Source organism: Condylura cristata, unplaced genomic scaffold, assembly GCF_000260355.1.
Source record: "Condylura cristata isolate star-nosed mole 26May11 unplaced genomic scaffold, ConCri1.0 scaffold00021, whole genome shotgun sequence".
In the NCBI taxonomy this organism is placed as follows: domain Eukaryota; kingdom Metazoa; phylum Chordata; class Mammalia; order Eulipotyphla; family Talpidae; genus Condylura; species Condylura cristata.
This window is the reverse complement of record NW_004567122.1, coordinates 30,837,347-30,854,657: the sequence shown is the minus strand read 5'-3', so window position 1 is coordinate 30,854,657 and position 17,311 is coordinate 30,837,347. Positions and strand designations below refer to the sequence as shown.

General features: G+C 44.0%; 2 protein-coding genes across 2 annotated transcripts in view; both read right to left on the bottom strand.

Moving 5' to 3' along the window:
* The window catches only part of LOC101627335, a 65,564-nt gene extending 50,165 nt beyond the window's left edge, over positions 1 to 15,399 (bottom strand). The window contains exons 1-4 of the mRNA XM_012727777.1: positions 12,838 to 15,399; positions 10,431 to 10,497; positions 7,834 to 10,325; positions 3,162 to 5,586 (exon numbers count right to left, since the gene is read on the bottom strand). Coding sequence (XP_012583231.1) covers positions 3,162 to 5,586; positions 7,834 to 10,325; positions 10,431 to 10,497; positions 12,838 to 15,267 — 7,414 coding nt within the window. The 5' untranslated portion in view covers positions 15,268 to 15,399. The remainder of the gene's footprint in view (positions 1 to 3,161; positions 5,587 to 7,833; positions 10,326 to 10,430; positions 10,498 to 12,837) is intronic.
* Positions 15,400 to 16,828: 1,429 nt separating this feature from the next.
* LOC101626420 (protocadherin gamma-B7) overlaps positions 16,829 to 17,311 on the bottom strand; it is a 2,570-nt gene continuing 2,087 nt past the window's right edge. Inside the window, exon 2 of the mRNA XM_012727776.1 lies at positions 16,829 to 17,299. Coding sequence (XP_012583230.1) covers positions 16,829 to 17,299 — 471 coding nt within the window. The remainder of the gene's footprint in view (positions 17,300 to 17,311) is intronic.

Sequence of the window (17,311 nt, the reverse complement as noted above, 5' to 3'; positions counted from 1 at the left end):
TCTTGCCTGCTGCTCCCCCTCAGCAGTGTACTTAGTTGATCTGCCTGTTCTGCTCCCCACTCTGTCTCCGGTGAATCTTCTCATCGCCCCTGCACCTCTGGCCTGTACCCCAGTTCTGTATGCATAAATAAATAAGTCTTAAAAAAAAAAGAGTAAAAGCAGTGACTTCTTTTTTTATTTATCTTGATGTTTAAAAGTATTTTCAGACTTAGTCTCTTTACTTTGGGGGCAGGCAGGAATTGAACTCATGTGAAGTGGCTTTAGCTTCTCAGTGCTGTGCTTTAACCCGCTGCGCCACCAGGGAGGGCCGCATAAATAAGTCTTAAAAAAAAAAGAGTCAAAGCAGTGACTTCTTTTTTTATTTATCTTGATGTTTAAAAGTATTTTCAGACTTAGTCTCTTTACTTTGGGGAGAGGGAATCTTTATTTTTTTCATATAACACAGTCTGGGAATAAACTAGTGGCTGAATATTCAGCAGTACCTATACAGCAAGCTTCTCCAGTCCCTTGGCTTTGCATAGATAGGTCAGAAAGTTGGCTTTTCTCAGGAGAGTGATACAGAGGGAACACCTATGTAAAATAATTGGTTTTACACTATGGTTTCTTCTTGAAAACCTGTGAAGTGACTTTCCAACCACTGAATAGAAGTCTTTCATTGAGTATTTAGAATGTCTGCAAAATAATGTGTGAAAAGCTTCAGAAACCTAAAGATGAACTAAAAAGTTATACTTGTTCTCAGTGATCTCATAGATAGATCTTTTTATGACCTCTCAGAGTCATTATCAGGAAATGCTGGTTTCTTTTGCATGTGTAAAATTATTTTGACTGTAGTCCATCTGATGACAATTTCTTCACATTTTCCTAAATCAAACTCTACTCATTTGGTATCTGAAAAGCTCGCCTCTGTTAAAGATTGTTTTCAATTACCTTTGCCATAAGTTGTCTTTTCCTATCAGTATTTTAAGAATGTCTCTAAAATATCTGTTCTGTTATTGATAATTTTTCATTAGCTATGCTTTCTTAAAAATGAACTCTAAATATGACATTTTCCAGAAAGTACATCTGTCACTTTTCTAGTATATACTTACTAGTTTGGTCAACATCTGTTCACAACTATGTGTTTGCTTTAAAGTTCTTAAAACTTTCTTGCGGTATATTTGAGATACAAAGCTCTGAGCATACTTAATGTGGAGATGTTTTACTTTTTTGAACTTACATGAGAAACTTTGCTATATTCCTGTGTATTGGGGGAATTAGGTGTGCAGTCACTTAATAGACCAGAATGTTAAACTATAAGTTTCTCGTGTAATTTCATTTCTGGAACCAGAAGAAATATAAACATCCAAACCTATTGCCCAATGTTGACTCCAAAAAAACAATCAGTAAAAATCACTACTAGACCTAAGTTATCAACAAATATCCCAAAGCTAAGATTGATATTTTGTGCAGTCATTAATTTAAACTTTCATGTGTCCAAAATTACAAACAGCTTTCAGGTTTTGATGGCCCATTTCCCAGTAAGATTATCCTAGCAATACTAATGGAGTAAACTGATCCTTTAATAAGTTTCATATGTTCTGGGCTCAGGTACTCTATGACTCATAAAAAACAAACAAACAAAAAACTCTCATAAATTGATGCATTCAAGGCCCCTCCCTGGTGGCGGAGCAGGTTAAAGTGCAGAACTGCAAGCTAGCTGCAGCCACTTCAGTGCCAGTTTGATCCCTGGCCCCTGAGGTGATCCACATGGCGTGGCAGACCTCTCCAATAATTTCTATCATGTTTTACCTCTTTCATTTTGAGTTAACCATAGTATGAGAACTGCAACAGAAGTTACGTATAGGCTCTACTTATTCAATTCTATTTGGAACTTTTATCAATGTAGAGTTTGCAATTTTACGTAAAACCAAAACTTCCTAAAGAAATTAGAGAAATAAACCATACTTCCTTAATTTGCCTTGGGTTGTCAAGACACATAAAGTGACGTGCCAATTTCAGTAGCGGTATCTATCTCATTTGGAGGCCTTGCACTATTGTTCATTCCCTAAAGGTTTTCAGCCCTCTTTGTCATTATTTTGGAAGTTGATAAGCAACAAGTGAATAAAAAGAAAATAAACCAGACATTGTGATTCCATATCCTATTACAGAATTCACTGAGAGAAACCAGGTATCACAGACTCCAGCAATTCTTTCCCAAGGATGACATATTTTAGCATTCATTTTCTCTTCAGTATTCTACAACAAGCAAAAGAACCACAGGAAACAAAATTTGTGCATTTTCAGAGTTTTCCATGTGTAAAGTCGTGGAAAATTCAACTAAAGATGGACTAGTACGAATTTACCAGTGTCAGAAGTACACACAAGACATAACTCATTAACTAAATTGTCCATAAAGTCATCATTAATATCATTTCAGTGGCTAAAATGGGCAAACGAAATATTTAACCTGAGTCAAATTCAATCCCACATAATATTCCCCAAATCTACAGGGGGTGAAAAATAACAATCTCTTCAGTTTTCCTTCTGACAACATACTGTCTCAAGAGTTTTAAGAACATAATAAATAAACTGATCATATTTAGAAGTTCACAAATGATTGATCTGAAACCATGAAATGCAATAGGACCCTGAAAAAAAAGTCTAAATGTAAACATCCCTAATGACCAGAAAAGATTACTGCCCTCTATGGATTTGTTGGTGATTTTATTTATAGTTAGAAGCTGCTCTATTTATAAACATTTATTAAAACTTCCATTTGTACTTTTTATTGAATTATCCCTTCTAGAAGGATTTGTGTTCTAAACATGTAATTAGAATCAGATGTTCTACATAAAACTTTTCATCCAGTGTGGGGGGTGGAGGGGGTGCCGGCAGGCATAGAGAAAGCCAATTAAAAGCCAGAAATGATTTATAGCTGTTATGTTAAATTATTAAAATTACAGAGTATTCACAGTACTTTATAAGGTGGAAATATTTATGTAAATGTATTTTAAAATGTTACAAATAAGGCTTGAGTGAAGTTAGTCATTTGTTTCCCTTTTCATATATAACCTATATATATATACACACACACACATATAAATTTCATGGTATTTGCATCACAAATTCTGAATATGTGCTAATTATCCACAGATAATTTTTTATCTTTGCTAAAATCTCACAGAAAAGTATTTGATATAGACTCACCTGCATTAATTCATGATTATCTTTAGGAAAAACGGAGTCACCTGACAGCAAAAGAGGCTTGCTTTTCTCACTGATTTCCTGGTTGATGAGCATATCTGCATAGTTGGGCTGAGGGAAGATCAAGTGACTCTTCCTTGAGTCTGCAGTGAGGGAGACCTCGTGCGAATAGGTCCGCAGGAAAGCCTGCACACCGTCCACACCCACAAAGTTAGACACAGGCACCCCAGCCAACTCGCTTCCTGAAGCCCGGAGCAGACATGAACTGTGCCAGTTCCTGAGTCTGAGTGCCATCAGTACAAGGATAAAGGCCAAGAAGATGCAGGAGATGGCAGCCACCGCCACCACCAGGTAGAGTGTGAGGCCAGTGCCATTGGGTTCAGTGGGAGACTCAAGACTGCTTAGGTCAGCCAGGACATCTGGGATGCTGTCTGCCATGGCCACGGTGAGCGTGACTGTAGCCGATAGTGGGGGCTGGCCGTGGTCCTGCACCACCACCACCAGGCTCTGCTTGAGCGCATCTCTGTCCAGCAGGGCGCGCGCAGTGCGCACCTCTCCCGTGTGCAGCCCCACTGAGAAGAGCCCTGGCTCGCTGGCCTTGAGCAGGCGGTAGGACAGCCAGGCGTTCTGGCCCGAGTCCCTGTCCACTGCCACCACCTTGGTCACCAGGTAGCCAGGCTCTGCGGAGCGGGGTGCCAGCTCCACACCTGTGGAACTGTCTGTGGGGGGTGCAGGGTACAGGATCTCAGGTGTGTTGTCATTCTGGTCCAGCACAAACAGGCTCAGTGACGCATTGCTGCTCAGTGGTGGGTCCCCGCTGTCATGGGCTGTCACTGTCAACTGCAGGTCACGGAACTGCTCATAGTCAAAAGAGTGCAATGCATGTAAGACTCCGGTGTCAGAGTTGATGGAGACATAGGAAGACAGAGGTGCTCCCTGGAGGGTGTCTTCAACCAGAGAATAAGTGACCTGGGCGTTCTCTCCATAGTCAGGGTCATAGGCAGTCAAAGAGACAATAGAGGCTCCTCTGGGGTTGTTCTCTGTGATACTGGCAGAGTAGGAGGCATGAGAGAAGGCAGGGGGATTGTCATTGGTGTCTGCCACATTCAGTGAGATGTGAGTTTCTGTAGACAGGGGAGGATTTCCTCTATCAGTGGCAGTGACAGTGAGGTTGTAGCTAGGAACAAGTTCTCGGTCTAGGAGTGTGTCTGTCACTAAGCTATAGTAATTTCCGTAAGACTTTTCTAATTTAAAGGGCAGATTCCCGTGGATGAAACAAGTAACTTGTCCATTTTCCCCAGAATCTTGATCATTTACATTTAAAAGGGCAATCAGTGTTCCTCTGGGAGAGTTCTCCAGAATGGAGCCAGACAGAGAGGTGACAACTACCTCAGGGGCGTTGTCATTCACGTCCAATACGGTGATCAGGACTTTTGCTCGTGCAGAATATCCTGCATTATCCACTGCCTGCACTTCCATTTCATAGAATCTCGATTCCTCGTAGTTCAGCTCTCCTATTGTTGAAATTGCCCCAGAATTACAGTCTAGCTGGAAAATTTGGGCTGCCTTGTTGTCTACATACCGGAAGGAATACATCACTTCCGCATTGGCTCCCTCGTCAGGGTCAGAGGCGTTTACCACAAGCAACTCTGTGCCCACGGCCACATCCTCCGGAACGTTCACACTGTACTCGGATTGGGCAAACGCTGGTGCGTTGTCGTTCACATCAACGACCAAGACGCGGATGCTTGCAGTACCGGTGAGGATTGGGTCGCCTCCATCCAAGGCCGTGAGAACCAGATGGTGAACGGCCTTTTCCTCGCGGTCCAAGGGGCGTTCCAACACCAATTCCGGGTACTTATTCCTGTCCGCGCCGCTCTGCACGTCCAAGGAGAAGTGGGTATTGCTACTGAGTTCGTAGGTCTGCAGAGAGTTCTTCCCAGTATCCGGATCCCAAGCGTGGGGAAGAGGGAACCGCATCCCAGGGGCTGCGTTTTCACTAACTTTTATTTCTAATTCGTCTTCCCGGAAATAAGGGGCATTATCATTAATATCCCTCACTTCTACCACCACTCCATATATTTTCACTTCATCCTCCATCAGAATCTCCAGAACTAACTGACACTTGATAGCCCCCATACAGAGCTCCTCCCGGTCTATCCTGCCTGCAGAGATCAAGCTGCCGCTTCGTGAGTTTAGAGCGAAAAGTTGGGTCCTACCTCTGGAGACGATGCGGACTCCGCGCTCCGCTAGTTCCTGGGACTCCAGCCCCAGATCCTTGGCGATGTTGCCCACCCTAGAGCCTTCCTCCAGCTCTTCAGGGATGGAATAGTGGATCTGGGTGCAGCCAGTCTCCCACAGAATCCCCAGAAATCCCAGTAGGACTACTAGCCCTTTGCAGTACTGGTGCGGTAGCACAATAATCATTGTGATTTTCCTCCGGGATTATTTCGTTATTTGCTTGACCACAGAAGCCAGAATCGGCTGTTCCGGCCTGGAATCCGAATTCTGGGGCGCGGGAGCTGCGCTGCTCAGTTTCCTCTCGGTCCGGGAGATAGTTAGCTTCTTTCTGTCTGTTCTTTGTGCTTCAAGCGCGTGCACCCCGAGCGGGATCTCGCGGTTTCGCTCTCCGTGTTTGGTGAACAGCGGCGCTCAGAGTCTTAACCAATAACTACATAATCTTGAACTCCAGGAAGGATTTTTTGTGTTTATACTTTAAATAGCTCCACCTACCGTTTTTTTTTCAAAAAGGGATCAATGTGGAGCTCACTGTATTACAGTGTTTTAACGCAAACTGTAGTGCCCTTTAAATTTTTTCCCTGATTTTTTTTCATACTTGAGATTATCCATAGCTGTAGCTGTATTCTGACTTTTCCAATGAGGTTTTAAATGATTTTGAGGTTTCTATACATAATAACTTTAACCTTAAGATTTTCATATACCTGCTGTGTCACCTAGGTCACTTCTCACATACATCTTACAGACCTTCTCCCTAGAAGTTTCCCATTTTGAGAAATCATAGAATAATTTCACTTAGCAATAACTTGGAGCAACTCTTTTTTTTTTTTTTTAAAGATTCTTAAAGTTGCCCTAATGGAAGAACCACCCTAACAATTGTTGACACTTAACATTTCTAAATCAAATTTTTACAGTAATATGGAAATGTAGACACGAGAAACCTTGTTTTCATTATCAGAATCACACCTGGAGGGAGGTAAAGTGAAAGATGCATTCACATTTTTAGAACAAAATGGAAACATTCCAACTTGCACTTACTGGATAATACATTTTGAAATTTTTTTTTTTTGGAAATTAGTAATTCAGATAATACTATAGGTTTATCTTTTTTTAGGTAACAAGCCTAATTTCAATTACTGAGAATGGTCTATCAACTTGGAAGTCTATCAATTCAAATTTAAAAATTATTAGTCTTGTACTTTCATGAGTATAAACAGTTCAATTCTGAGGATGATCATGCTTAGCAGGTGTACTGTAAAACCTTATCTTTAAAGTTGGAAGAAAAATCTATATATACCTTCATGAAAAGATCACATAGACCTGACCTAATTAGTGGCATTCAAAGAATCCCTTGCCCAATGTTACTGAATATTATCAGTCATTAATATGTCCTTTAAAAAAATCTTCTCTTATGCATTTTATTCTATTTTTTAGTAATACTGTCAAGAAAAAGCATTACATACTTAAGGTAGTGATATTTTGAGAAAGTGAAACATGCCCAGTAAGAAAGTATTTACACTTGAAATTATTTGACAACAAGAATATGACACCTAGCACAGGAGGTAGTATGTGTGCCTATACATACACACATATAATATCTCTGAAAAACTCAAAATATTTCAAAATACTTGAGAGCTAATAATGGAGTTACTGGCCCAATAAACAAAAAGAACAGAAAATACTGGGAGTGGGCAAACTCGAAATGAGAGTAGATGGATATAATAAAAATGTTGGCTTGAAAATTAAACCAAATCCATTTGTAAATTACATTCTACTCACATGAGTAGAAGCAGCAGAGTTAGAGTTTAACTTGTTACTCTCATCAACGACATATAAAGTACATGTTATAAAGGGCCTCCCTGGTGGCACAAGGGGTTAAATCTCAGCACTATGAAGCTATCTGCAGCCTCTGTGGCACAAGTTTGATCCTGACCAGGGAGCTGACCTACCTAGTGCAGCAGACCTGTCCTGTTATGCCTGTTGCTCCCCTTAGTGTATTTCAGTAGATCTGCCTGTTCTGCTCCCTTTCTGTCTCTGCTGAATCTTCTCATCCCACAGCTCTGGACTAAACCCTACCTCTAGTATGCATAAATAAATCAATCTTAAAAAACAATGTGTTATAAAGAATGAGATCATCATTAGCTTTAAAAAAAACAGACAAGAAATTGATACTATGCGTTTGTTGTGAATTAAGAACACACTAACAACTGTGATAATCCAAACTCCATAGGAAAAATATATTTTGTCACATAACTACTGTTAATTCAGCACTCCCTTTGAAGAAATGAATTATAGTTTTCTGGCAGTCTAAAATGCCTAAAACAACTGATTTTGAAATGTAACATGTTTTGAAATAAATATAGGAAACTGGAGAGATAATGAAAAGGAAGCCCACACTTCAATGAAACTTACCTGCATTATAGTCTCAGGATGGGAAGTCGACTCGCTGGCATTACAAAGTGGAAATAAGGCCCCAGAAGAATCACCACAAAGTATATCCTGTCCTGAACTCAGCTGTTCACTGCATTTTAGAAAATTAAACTCCGTCTTGCCAGATTGGGCAACGCACAGATTGTAGGAATAAGGCAAAGTCCCTTCCATGTAGTTGGGGGGAGCCGCCGGTCCAGACTTGACACAGAGACCAGGCTGAAAGCAGCTCCCCCAAGCAGAGTGGCTGGAGGACCACCTCAGGCGCAGGGCAATGGCCAGAATGACCGCCAGCAGGAAGAGCACGGAGATCAAGGCCAAGGCCAGCACCAGGTAAAACTGCAGCTCGGCCTGGGGGTCTGAGGGCTCAGGCCGGTCACCGAGGTCTGGCAGAGCCTCCTGCAGGCTGTCTGCGAAGACCAGGTGCAGCGTGGCCGTGGCCGACAGGGGAGGCTGGCCCCCGTCGCGCACGGCCACCAGCAGGCGCTGTCTGGCCGCGTCCCTGTCGCCCAGCGCCCGCGCGGTGCGCACCTCGCCGGTCCGCAGCCCCAGGCTGAAGAGCCCGGGCTCGCTGGCCTGCAGCACGTGGTAGGACAGCCAGGCATTGTGTCCAGAGTCAGCGTCCACCGCCACCACCTTGGTGACCAGGTAGCCGGGCTGCGCGGCGCGCGGCACCGTGTCGAAGAGCGCGGAGCCGTCGGGGCCCAGCGCGGGGTAGAGCACGGTGGGCGCGTTGTCGTTGCGGTCGCCCACCAGCACGCGCAGGCTGGCGTTGGCGCTGAGCGCGGGCGCGCCCTGGTCGCGGGCCTGGACCGTCAGCTCGAAGGTGCGCAGCTGCTCGTGGTCGAAGGCGCGCTGCGCGAACACCACCCCGCTGTGCGCGTTCACGGACACGTAGGACGACAGCGCCTGGGGCCCCAGGTCGCTGCCCACGATGGAGTAGGAGACGTGGCCGTTGGGTCCCAGGTCGGGGTCGGAGGCGCTGACTTGGGCGATAGATGCGCCGGGAGGGTTGTTCTCTGGGACGAGGGCCAGGTAGGAGGCTTGATGGAAAGTCGGTGCGTTGTCATTGACGTCGCCGACATGTAGAGTGACACTTCTACTAGAAGAGTGGGGTGGCTTACCCCTGTCAGTGGCTATAATCGTGACATTGTACTCTGGAATCTTCTCTCGGTCCAGGGTCCCATCTGTTACAAGCTTGTAGTAATTATTTGCGGAGGATTCAATTCTAAAAGGAACTTTTTCTTTTATGACGCATGTAACCTCCCCATTTTCTCCAGAATCTTTATCGTGTGTTTTGAACAGAGCAATTACTGTCTTGGGGCCTGTGTCTTCCCTTATGGAACTTGATACCGAAGTGAAAATCACCTCTGGGGCATTGTCATTTTCATCTAAAATCTCTATTATAATTTTACACTCAGTGGCCATGCCACCGCCATCCTTGGCTTCTATGCTTATTGTATAGCTGCTACGGATTTCAAAGTCTATAGGGCCCTTGGATTTAATTTCTCCACTTTGACGGTCTAGCACAAACGTATTTCCGATATCTCTTAATGTTTTGAAGGAGTAGGTGATCTCTGCATTGATACCCTCATCCTGGTCAGTGGCTGTCACCTTTAACACGAAAGTGCCAGGGGGCACATTCTCCCAAAGACTAACTTTGTACACATCCTGACTGAACACTGGAGCATTATCATTGGCATCAGTGACCTCGATCTTGATTTGAGCAGTGCCAGTTAGGACAGGGTCTCCCCCATCCACTGCTGTCAGGACCAGGAAATGGGAGCTCTGTTGTTCCCTGTCCAGGGGCTTCTCCAACACTAATTCTGGGGCATTCTTGCCTTCAGTGTTATCCTTTATCATCAGAGAGAAATGCTCATTGGAGCTGAGGTGATAACCCTGGAGAGAGTTAGGCCCTACATCTGCATCTACAGCTGATTCCAGTCCAAACCGAGTTCCTGGAATGGCAAGTTCATTGACTTGTAAAACAGTGCTGTTCTGGGGGAAATGAGGTGGGTTGTCATTTATATCTTCTATTATCACGCTTATATGAAAAAGATTTAGAGGATTTTCAGCTTCCACCTCTAAGGGCACCACACACAGAGGGGCTTGGGGGCAGAGCGTCTCTCTGTCTATTCTGTCACTCACCACTACGTCCCCATTCTCCGTGTTCACGGTAAAGTATCGTTTGTCTGCGCTAACTCTGAGGTTGCGGGTCAATAAATCCTGCACACGCAGCCCCAAGTCCTCAGCGAGGTTCCCCACCACGGAGCCTCTGGCCATTTCTTCGGGAATAGAGTAAGGGATCTGCTCAGAGAGCGCCCCACACAACAAAGAGAGCAGGAAGCAAAAGAGTACTTGCCGCCGCCGGATACTGCGCATTTGCTTCGCCCTGTTTTCCATCTTTCTCTGTGTGGAAGCGGCTTCGGGCTTTGAGAAGAGATGCTTTACGAATTGCGTTGAAATATGTACTTCCCCTGTGTAGAAAACTCAGTATTCCCCTTAGAAGGCATCCGCATCCATACTCCAGAATCAGGTTTGCGGAGGGAAAAGTCAGAGAGCTGCTCCTGGCCGAAACGCGCCGACTATCCCCGAGTAGATCCCAGGCTCAGCCCTCGCAGCGCATTGGCCAACAGCGGCGCTCGGAGTCTATTTAGAAAACTGCAGCCAACCGTTTCGCAAATAATGGAATTCCATATTCCAACATGTATGTTGGACCGATGGAGAAGGAAGATGGGTTTTGAGTTTTGCATGTGTCTGCTTTCCAGTGTTCTTACCAAAGAAGGTTATTTAGATACGGAACCCTATAAAGAGCCATTAACCCAATAATAATAAAAGTTTGTTTTTTCTAGTTAGAGGAAATGTATTAGAAGAACAAGACAAGCCTTCTGTCCAGACTTAGAACAAACACCACGTGGGAAAACAGCTTCACCAAAGGTAAGGGGGAATTTCGAAAGACATGAAGTGACACCCAGTATTATCTTCATTCTGATGTGCAGATAATTTTCCTCCTTTTATCAGAGGAAATTGGAGGAGAGAGCAGAGGTATAGAGGGGTCATTCAGGAGAAGGATAGACAATGCCATAAAGTTTTCCTTGTTATTTATAAAAAAGATTATGAAAAGTATTGAGTGCCTTATATTTTCATCACAGGTTTAGTATCTGTTGTCAGGACTTCCTCCCTTACAGTTATAAAAGCATACCCTAGTAGGTTACCATATGAATTTATTGGCATAAAATGTTTTATTTTTATACTTTTGTTTAACTAGACCATATTTATTACCATAAGAGAACTTTGTCATTACCTCTGGATTAAAATAATCTTAATTTCAAGTTTCAAGACCAACTTTTAATTTTTATTCCCTGAATGGCAGTTACCAGCTCTAACTAGTTCAGGCTATGTTGCAAAAATATATGAATCAGTCTCCCTCTCCCGCAAATGTTATATCCTTTTAGTTATCTAATTTTAGGTCAAGTAAAGTGCCTTAGCCTTTCAAATTCCATAAACAGAAATTCTGTACCTAAGTGCTCAAAACAATTTTTTTCTTGCCTTCAAGACAAATTTAGGTATCTGTTGCCAGGGCTTCCCTCTCCTACAGTTGATATTCTCTTCATACAAATACTAATCACTAGATTTATTATTGATTAATTCCTAAATGAGAAAGAAAAACTTGAAAGGGAACATGTGTATGCAGATTATTTGGGCCAAATATCTAGAAGTGTGTGAGGCTGCTGAATTAGTTGACTGTGGAGATGATTCCTGTCATCAAATATGCTGGACAGTGCTTCAGATAGCATGCATGTTATTTGGTAGCTGTCAGAATTCCTATAACAGTTTTAAATATAAGAATTAATATATGTAATGTAAAATGAGCTTGCAAAGGAAAAAAAAGGAGCCCATGATTCATAAGCATATTGAAAACAAAAATATCCAAAAGAATACCAGGTTAATCAGTCTCATAAGGTCTTAACTATTCATTCCCTCTCTTACATTCATATGACTACAAACTGTTTCCATATGAATAAGTTTGAAAAGTGTGAGAACCTTTAGCAAATTTGAAAATATTTTTTTGACAAACACTGGGTCAAAGTTATTTTTGTGAGTAAACCTCCAACACACACAGCCACTAAAGTACAAGAGAAAGGATAAAAGGTAATTAAAAACTAACCATTAAATTTTATAAGAATAATCTAATGACTTATTATAGAAATAGAAAAGGTGTCTAGAACTTAGGGGAAAAGTATGTTATACACTTCCTCTCCCAAGAGTCTAGTGATAAGAGGAAGTCAATATGTCTGTATTGCTAGGATAAATAAATGAGACACAGAGGAAGTAATTGATAGGACTGAATAACATTAACAACCATCAGGAATCAAAATATAATTGTTTTGTCCTCCAAGAAAAGTGTACATAACAAATGTGTTCTTGTGTGCAAGTGTGTCCTTATGTGTTTATCAATAGACTTTTAAAAGGCTATGTGTTTATCAATAGACTTTTAAAAGGCTAGCAAAATGTGCTATGGAACCAACAGAGTCAAATTTGAACATTAGTAGAAAGCAAAAAGATAGGGTATGATTATAAAGTGGAGGCAATGTGAAGTTGAAATAGGGCAATGAGTAAAAAGTGTTTGTGAATCAACAATTTGAATCATAACTAGTTTACACTGACAGATACTGATGATAGAAAAATAATACTAAATGTGCAACGTACTTATAATACCATGATAACAGAACTCTACCTTTGAAATCAAAAGAAAATATTCTAGGATTTTTTTAAAAAGTCTTCCATAAAACCTTCCTGAGAAATTATGGTAATATGATGAAAGGTAAATTATGGCAACTTAATGAAACATACATATTGCACTAAATATGAATGTACTGAATACCTCCCCACCCAAACAGATTTTATAAAAAGCTCAGGGAAAAAAGTCACTTAAAAGATTCATGCATGTAGAGATACCAGTAATTGGGAACAGAAAATAAATCTCACCTGATTGAGCTCAGGGTCACATCTGCCTAAACTGGTACCTGAACCTTCCTGAATCAGGAGAGGCTCGCTTTTCTCACAGCTCTCCTGGCTGATGAGCGTGTCCGCGTAGTTGGGTTGCGGAAAAATAAGATGACTCTTCCTTGAGTCTGCAGTGAGGGAGACCTCATGCGAGTAGGTCTGCAGGAAAGCCCGCACCCCGTCCACACCCACAAAGTGCGAGGCAGGGAGATCTGCCAACCCGCCTCCTGAAGCCCGGAGCAGGCGTGACATGTGCCAGCGCCGCAGCCTGAGCGCCATGAGCACGATGACAAAGGCCAGGAAGACGCAGGAGACCACGGCCACCGCCACCACCAGGTACAAGGTCAGGTCGGAATCCTCAGAGTCGGCGGGGGTGCTGATGCTGCCCAGGTCAGCCAGGACGTCTGGGATGCTGTCGGCCACGGCCACGGTGAGCGTGGCCGTGGCCGAGAGGGGGGGCTGGCCGTGGTCCTGCACCACCACCACCAGGCTCTGCTTGAGCGCATCTCTGTCCAGCAGGGCGCGCGCAGTGCGCACCTCGCCCGTGTGCAGCCCCACTGAGAAGAGCCCTGGCTCGCTGGCCTTGAGCAGGCGGTAGGACAGCCAGGCGTTCTGGCCCGAGTCCCTGTCCACCGCCACCACCTTGGTCACCAGGTAGCCAGGCTCTGCAGAGCGGGGTGCCAGCTCCACACCTGTGGATCCATCTGTGGGGAGGGCAGGGTACAGGATCTCAGGTGTGTTGTCATTCTGGTCCAGAATAAACAGGCTCAGTGACACATTGCTGCTGAGTGGAGGGTCCCCACTGTCCTGGGCTGTCACCCACAACTGCATGTCCCGGAACTGTTCATAGTCGAAAGAGCGAAGTGCATACAGGACACCAGTATCAGAATTGATGGAGACATAGGATGATAAAGGTACTCCCTGGAGGGTGTCCTCCGCCAGGGAATAAGTGATCTGGGCATTTTCTTTGCTGTCCTTGTCAAAAGCAGTCACTGAGAAGAATGAGGCTCCTCTGGGGTTATTTTCAGGAATGTAAGCAGAATAAGTGAACTGTGCAAAAGTGGGTGGGTTGTCGTTGTCATCTGCCACATTCAGTGAGATGTGAGTTTCTGTAGATTGGGGTGGACTTCCCTGATCTGTGGCTGTCAGCGTGATATTGTAGCTCTGGATGTGCTCCCTGTCCAGCACTCTGCTTGTTATCAACTTGTAATAATTTCCATAAGTCTTTTCTAATTTAAAAGGTAGATTGTTAGGAATGAAACAGGAGACTTCACCATTTTCTCCGGAGTCTTGATCTTGTACATTTAAAAGAGCGATTACTGTACCTGGGGGAGAGTTTTCCAGCACTGAGGTTGTAGAAGACGTGACAGTTATTTCCGGAGCATGATCATTCACATCCACAACTGTGATCAAGATCTTAGCAGTAGTAGAGAGACCCCCACCATCTTGGCCTTGAACTTCCATCTCATATAATTTAGTTTTCTCAAAATCCAGAGAACCCTTAATTGAGACTTCTCCAGTTTGAGAGTCCAATTGGAAAATTTCAGAAGCTTTCCTTTCCAAATTCAGGAAAGAATATATTACTTTCCCATTGATTCCCTCATCTGGGTCAGTTGCATTTACCGTGAGGACCTGGGTTCCAGAGCTGACATTCTCAGGAATACTCACTCCATATTCAGACTGTGTGAACTTTGGGCTATGGTCATTTACATCGAGGACCACTACACGAATGAGAACGGTGCCCTGGCGGACGGGGTCTCCTCCATCTGAGGCTGTAAGGAGAAGGTGGTGAGTTGCCTCTTTCTCCCGGTCCAGGCTCCCCTCCAGCACTAATTCGGGATTCTTGGCCCCATCGGTTCTGCCTCGCACTTGCAAGGAAAAGTAGCTATTAGGGCTGAGCTGATAGCGCTGGAGGGAGTTCACTCCCACGTCTGGGTCCCTTGCATTAGGCAAGGGAAATCGCGACCCTGGCATTGCGTGCTCACTGACTTTTATTTCTATTTCCTCCTCCCGGAAGCTGGGCGCGTTATCGTTAATGTCCATAATTTCCACCTCCACTCCGTAAATTTTCAGTGTATCTTCCACAAGTATCTCCATATTTAAAAAACAAGAGGACGCTGTGTCACAGAGCTCTTCCCGATCTATCCTGCCCGCAGTGATTAAGCTGCCACTTCGCGGATTCAGGTCGAAAAGCTGCGTCTTTCCTCTGGAGACAATGCGAACCCGGCGCTCGGCCAGCTCCCAGGGCTCCAACCCCAGGTCCTTGGAAATATTGCCCACGAAGAAGCCTTTGTTTGTCTCTTCAAGCACTGAGTACCGAATTTGCTGGGCCCCAGAACCCCGCAGCGTTCCCTGGAAAGTGAATAGTAAGACCAACCCGCTCCGCACCAGGAGCAATAGCCGATTCGCCATGGCTGAAATTTTATCCCGCGGTTTTGGAGCCGTTTGTTCGGAATCAGCTTACGTGTCTACGAGGTTCCGGGCCGACTGCATCCGAAATATTACAGAACGAAGGAAGTGCTTTAAGTTTCCAACATCAGGAGCTGTGAGTACCCATCTCATTGTGCTTTGCTTTGTGGAAGTAGGGGAGGGGGGCTCACGCTCGCAGCTTCCCATTCCCTGGTTGGTGAACAGCGGCCCCCAGAGCCCAATCTTATTATTGCAATGAGAAAGAAAAATCCACCTGAAAGTTTGCATTCCACCAAAAAAAAAAAAAAAAAAAAATGTCATCCCATGTGCAGCATGAATAAAAGTAGAGACTATTAAGTGATATAAGTCAGAGAGAAGAAACATCTAGAAAAGTGCCATGCGTGTAACCAGAGCAAAAAAAAAAAAAAAAAAAAAAAAAAAGTTTACCACACTTACCTCTTCTGGGATCAGACGTATTTGTAAACCTTAAAATTGTATACAGTAAACTATTACATTAAGCTATCTTGAAGGTCTACCAAGAGTACTTATGGAAGGCGCAGTTATTAAAGACATGCTTAATTAAAAAATCAGACACTACTGGTTTTGGTTCCTATTAATTTTCACGCACTGAAGGAAACAGAATTTGTAAGTATGGATCCCAACAAAATCACCAAGTAAGTTGCAGGTGCAGGACTATAATTCTTTTTACTTTTGATTGAGTAAAAAAGAGGATATTTGGATGACATTAAGGTTGTCATTTAAAATGTCACAATGGGGGCCCTCCCCGGTGGTGCAATGGGTTAGGGCGCAGCACTGCAAGCCAGCTGCAGCTGCCTCAGTGCCAGTTCGATACCCAGCTCCGGAGGTGACCCACATGGCACAGCAGACTTCCCCTGTCTTGCCCACTGCTCTCCTCAGCGGGGAGGGCATTTGGTCATCCTGGCTGTTCTGCTCACCACTATGTCTCTGGTAAATCATCTCACTACCCCTGCATCTCTGGCCTGTACCCAGTTCTTGTATGCATAAATAAAAGCAATAATATTTTTGTGGGGCCTCTCTGGTGGCCTAAGGGTTAAGTCTCAGCACCACCACCATGAAGGCTCACCACACCTAGTTCCATCTCTGGCCAGGGAGCTGATGCACTTGGCACAGCTGATGCACTTGGCACTTCCATTTAGTCTGCTGCTCCCCTCAGGAGTGTATTTCAGTAGATATGCCTGTCTCTCTGCTCCCCACTCTGTCTCTGGTGAATCCTCTCTTTCCTCTTCCCAACCCACCACCTCTCTCCTCCACCTCAGTTCTTCTGTAAACAACAAACAATTTAAATACCACAATGTAAAAATCTAACATTCCATATCATTAATGTATTTTATTTCAGAATATTTTCATCTGAGACCTCTATATATCTTAAAATGCCTCTGAATAGAAGTATTATAGCACTGTAAATTTTAGCCTTAAGAATGATACTGATACACATTTCACTTAGATCTGTGTTGGGAACTTTATCAAGAGATCGAGTCTAGACTTTTTAAAGTAACACTATATTGGGATATTAAAACACATTTTAAATACTTACCTGCTTAAAAGTCTTCCTGTCTTCTTCATTACTAGGAGTAAAAATACTATCCGACGGAACTGAAACACTGTCTTTGTTGAGAACATCTTTTGTGGCTGGACAGTGATCAACAGATGTGAGAAAATTAAAATCCAGATTAGTTTGATTCCCCGGTTCACACATATTATAGATATACGGCAAAGTTCCTTCGCAGTAGTTGTGGGTAATCTCTGCTCCAGACTTGGAACAGAGAGCAGAACCAAAACAGCCGCCAGTATCAGGGCTTCGCAGGCGCAAGGCTATGGTTAGAATCACACCGAGGAGGAAGAGCACGGAGATCAAGGCCAAGGCCAGCACCAGGTAAAACTGCAGCTCGGCCTGGGGGTCTGAGGGCTCAGGCCGGTCACTGAGGTCTGGCAGAGCCTCCTGTAGGCTGTCTGCGAAGACCAGGTGCAGCGTGGCCGTGGCCGACAGGGGAGGCTGGCCCCCGTC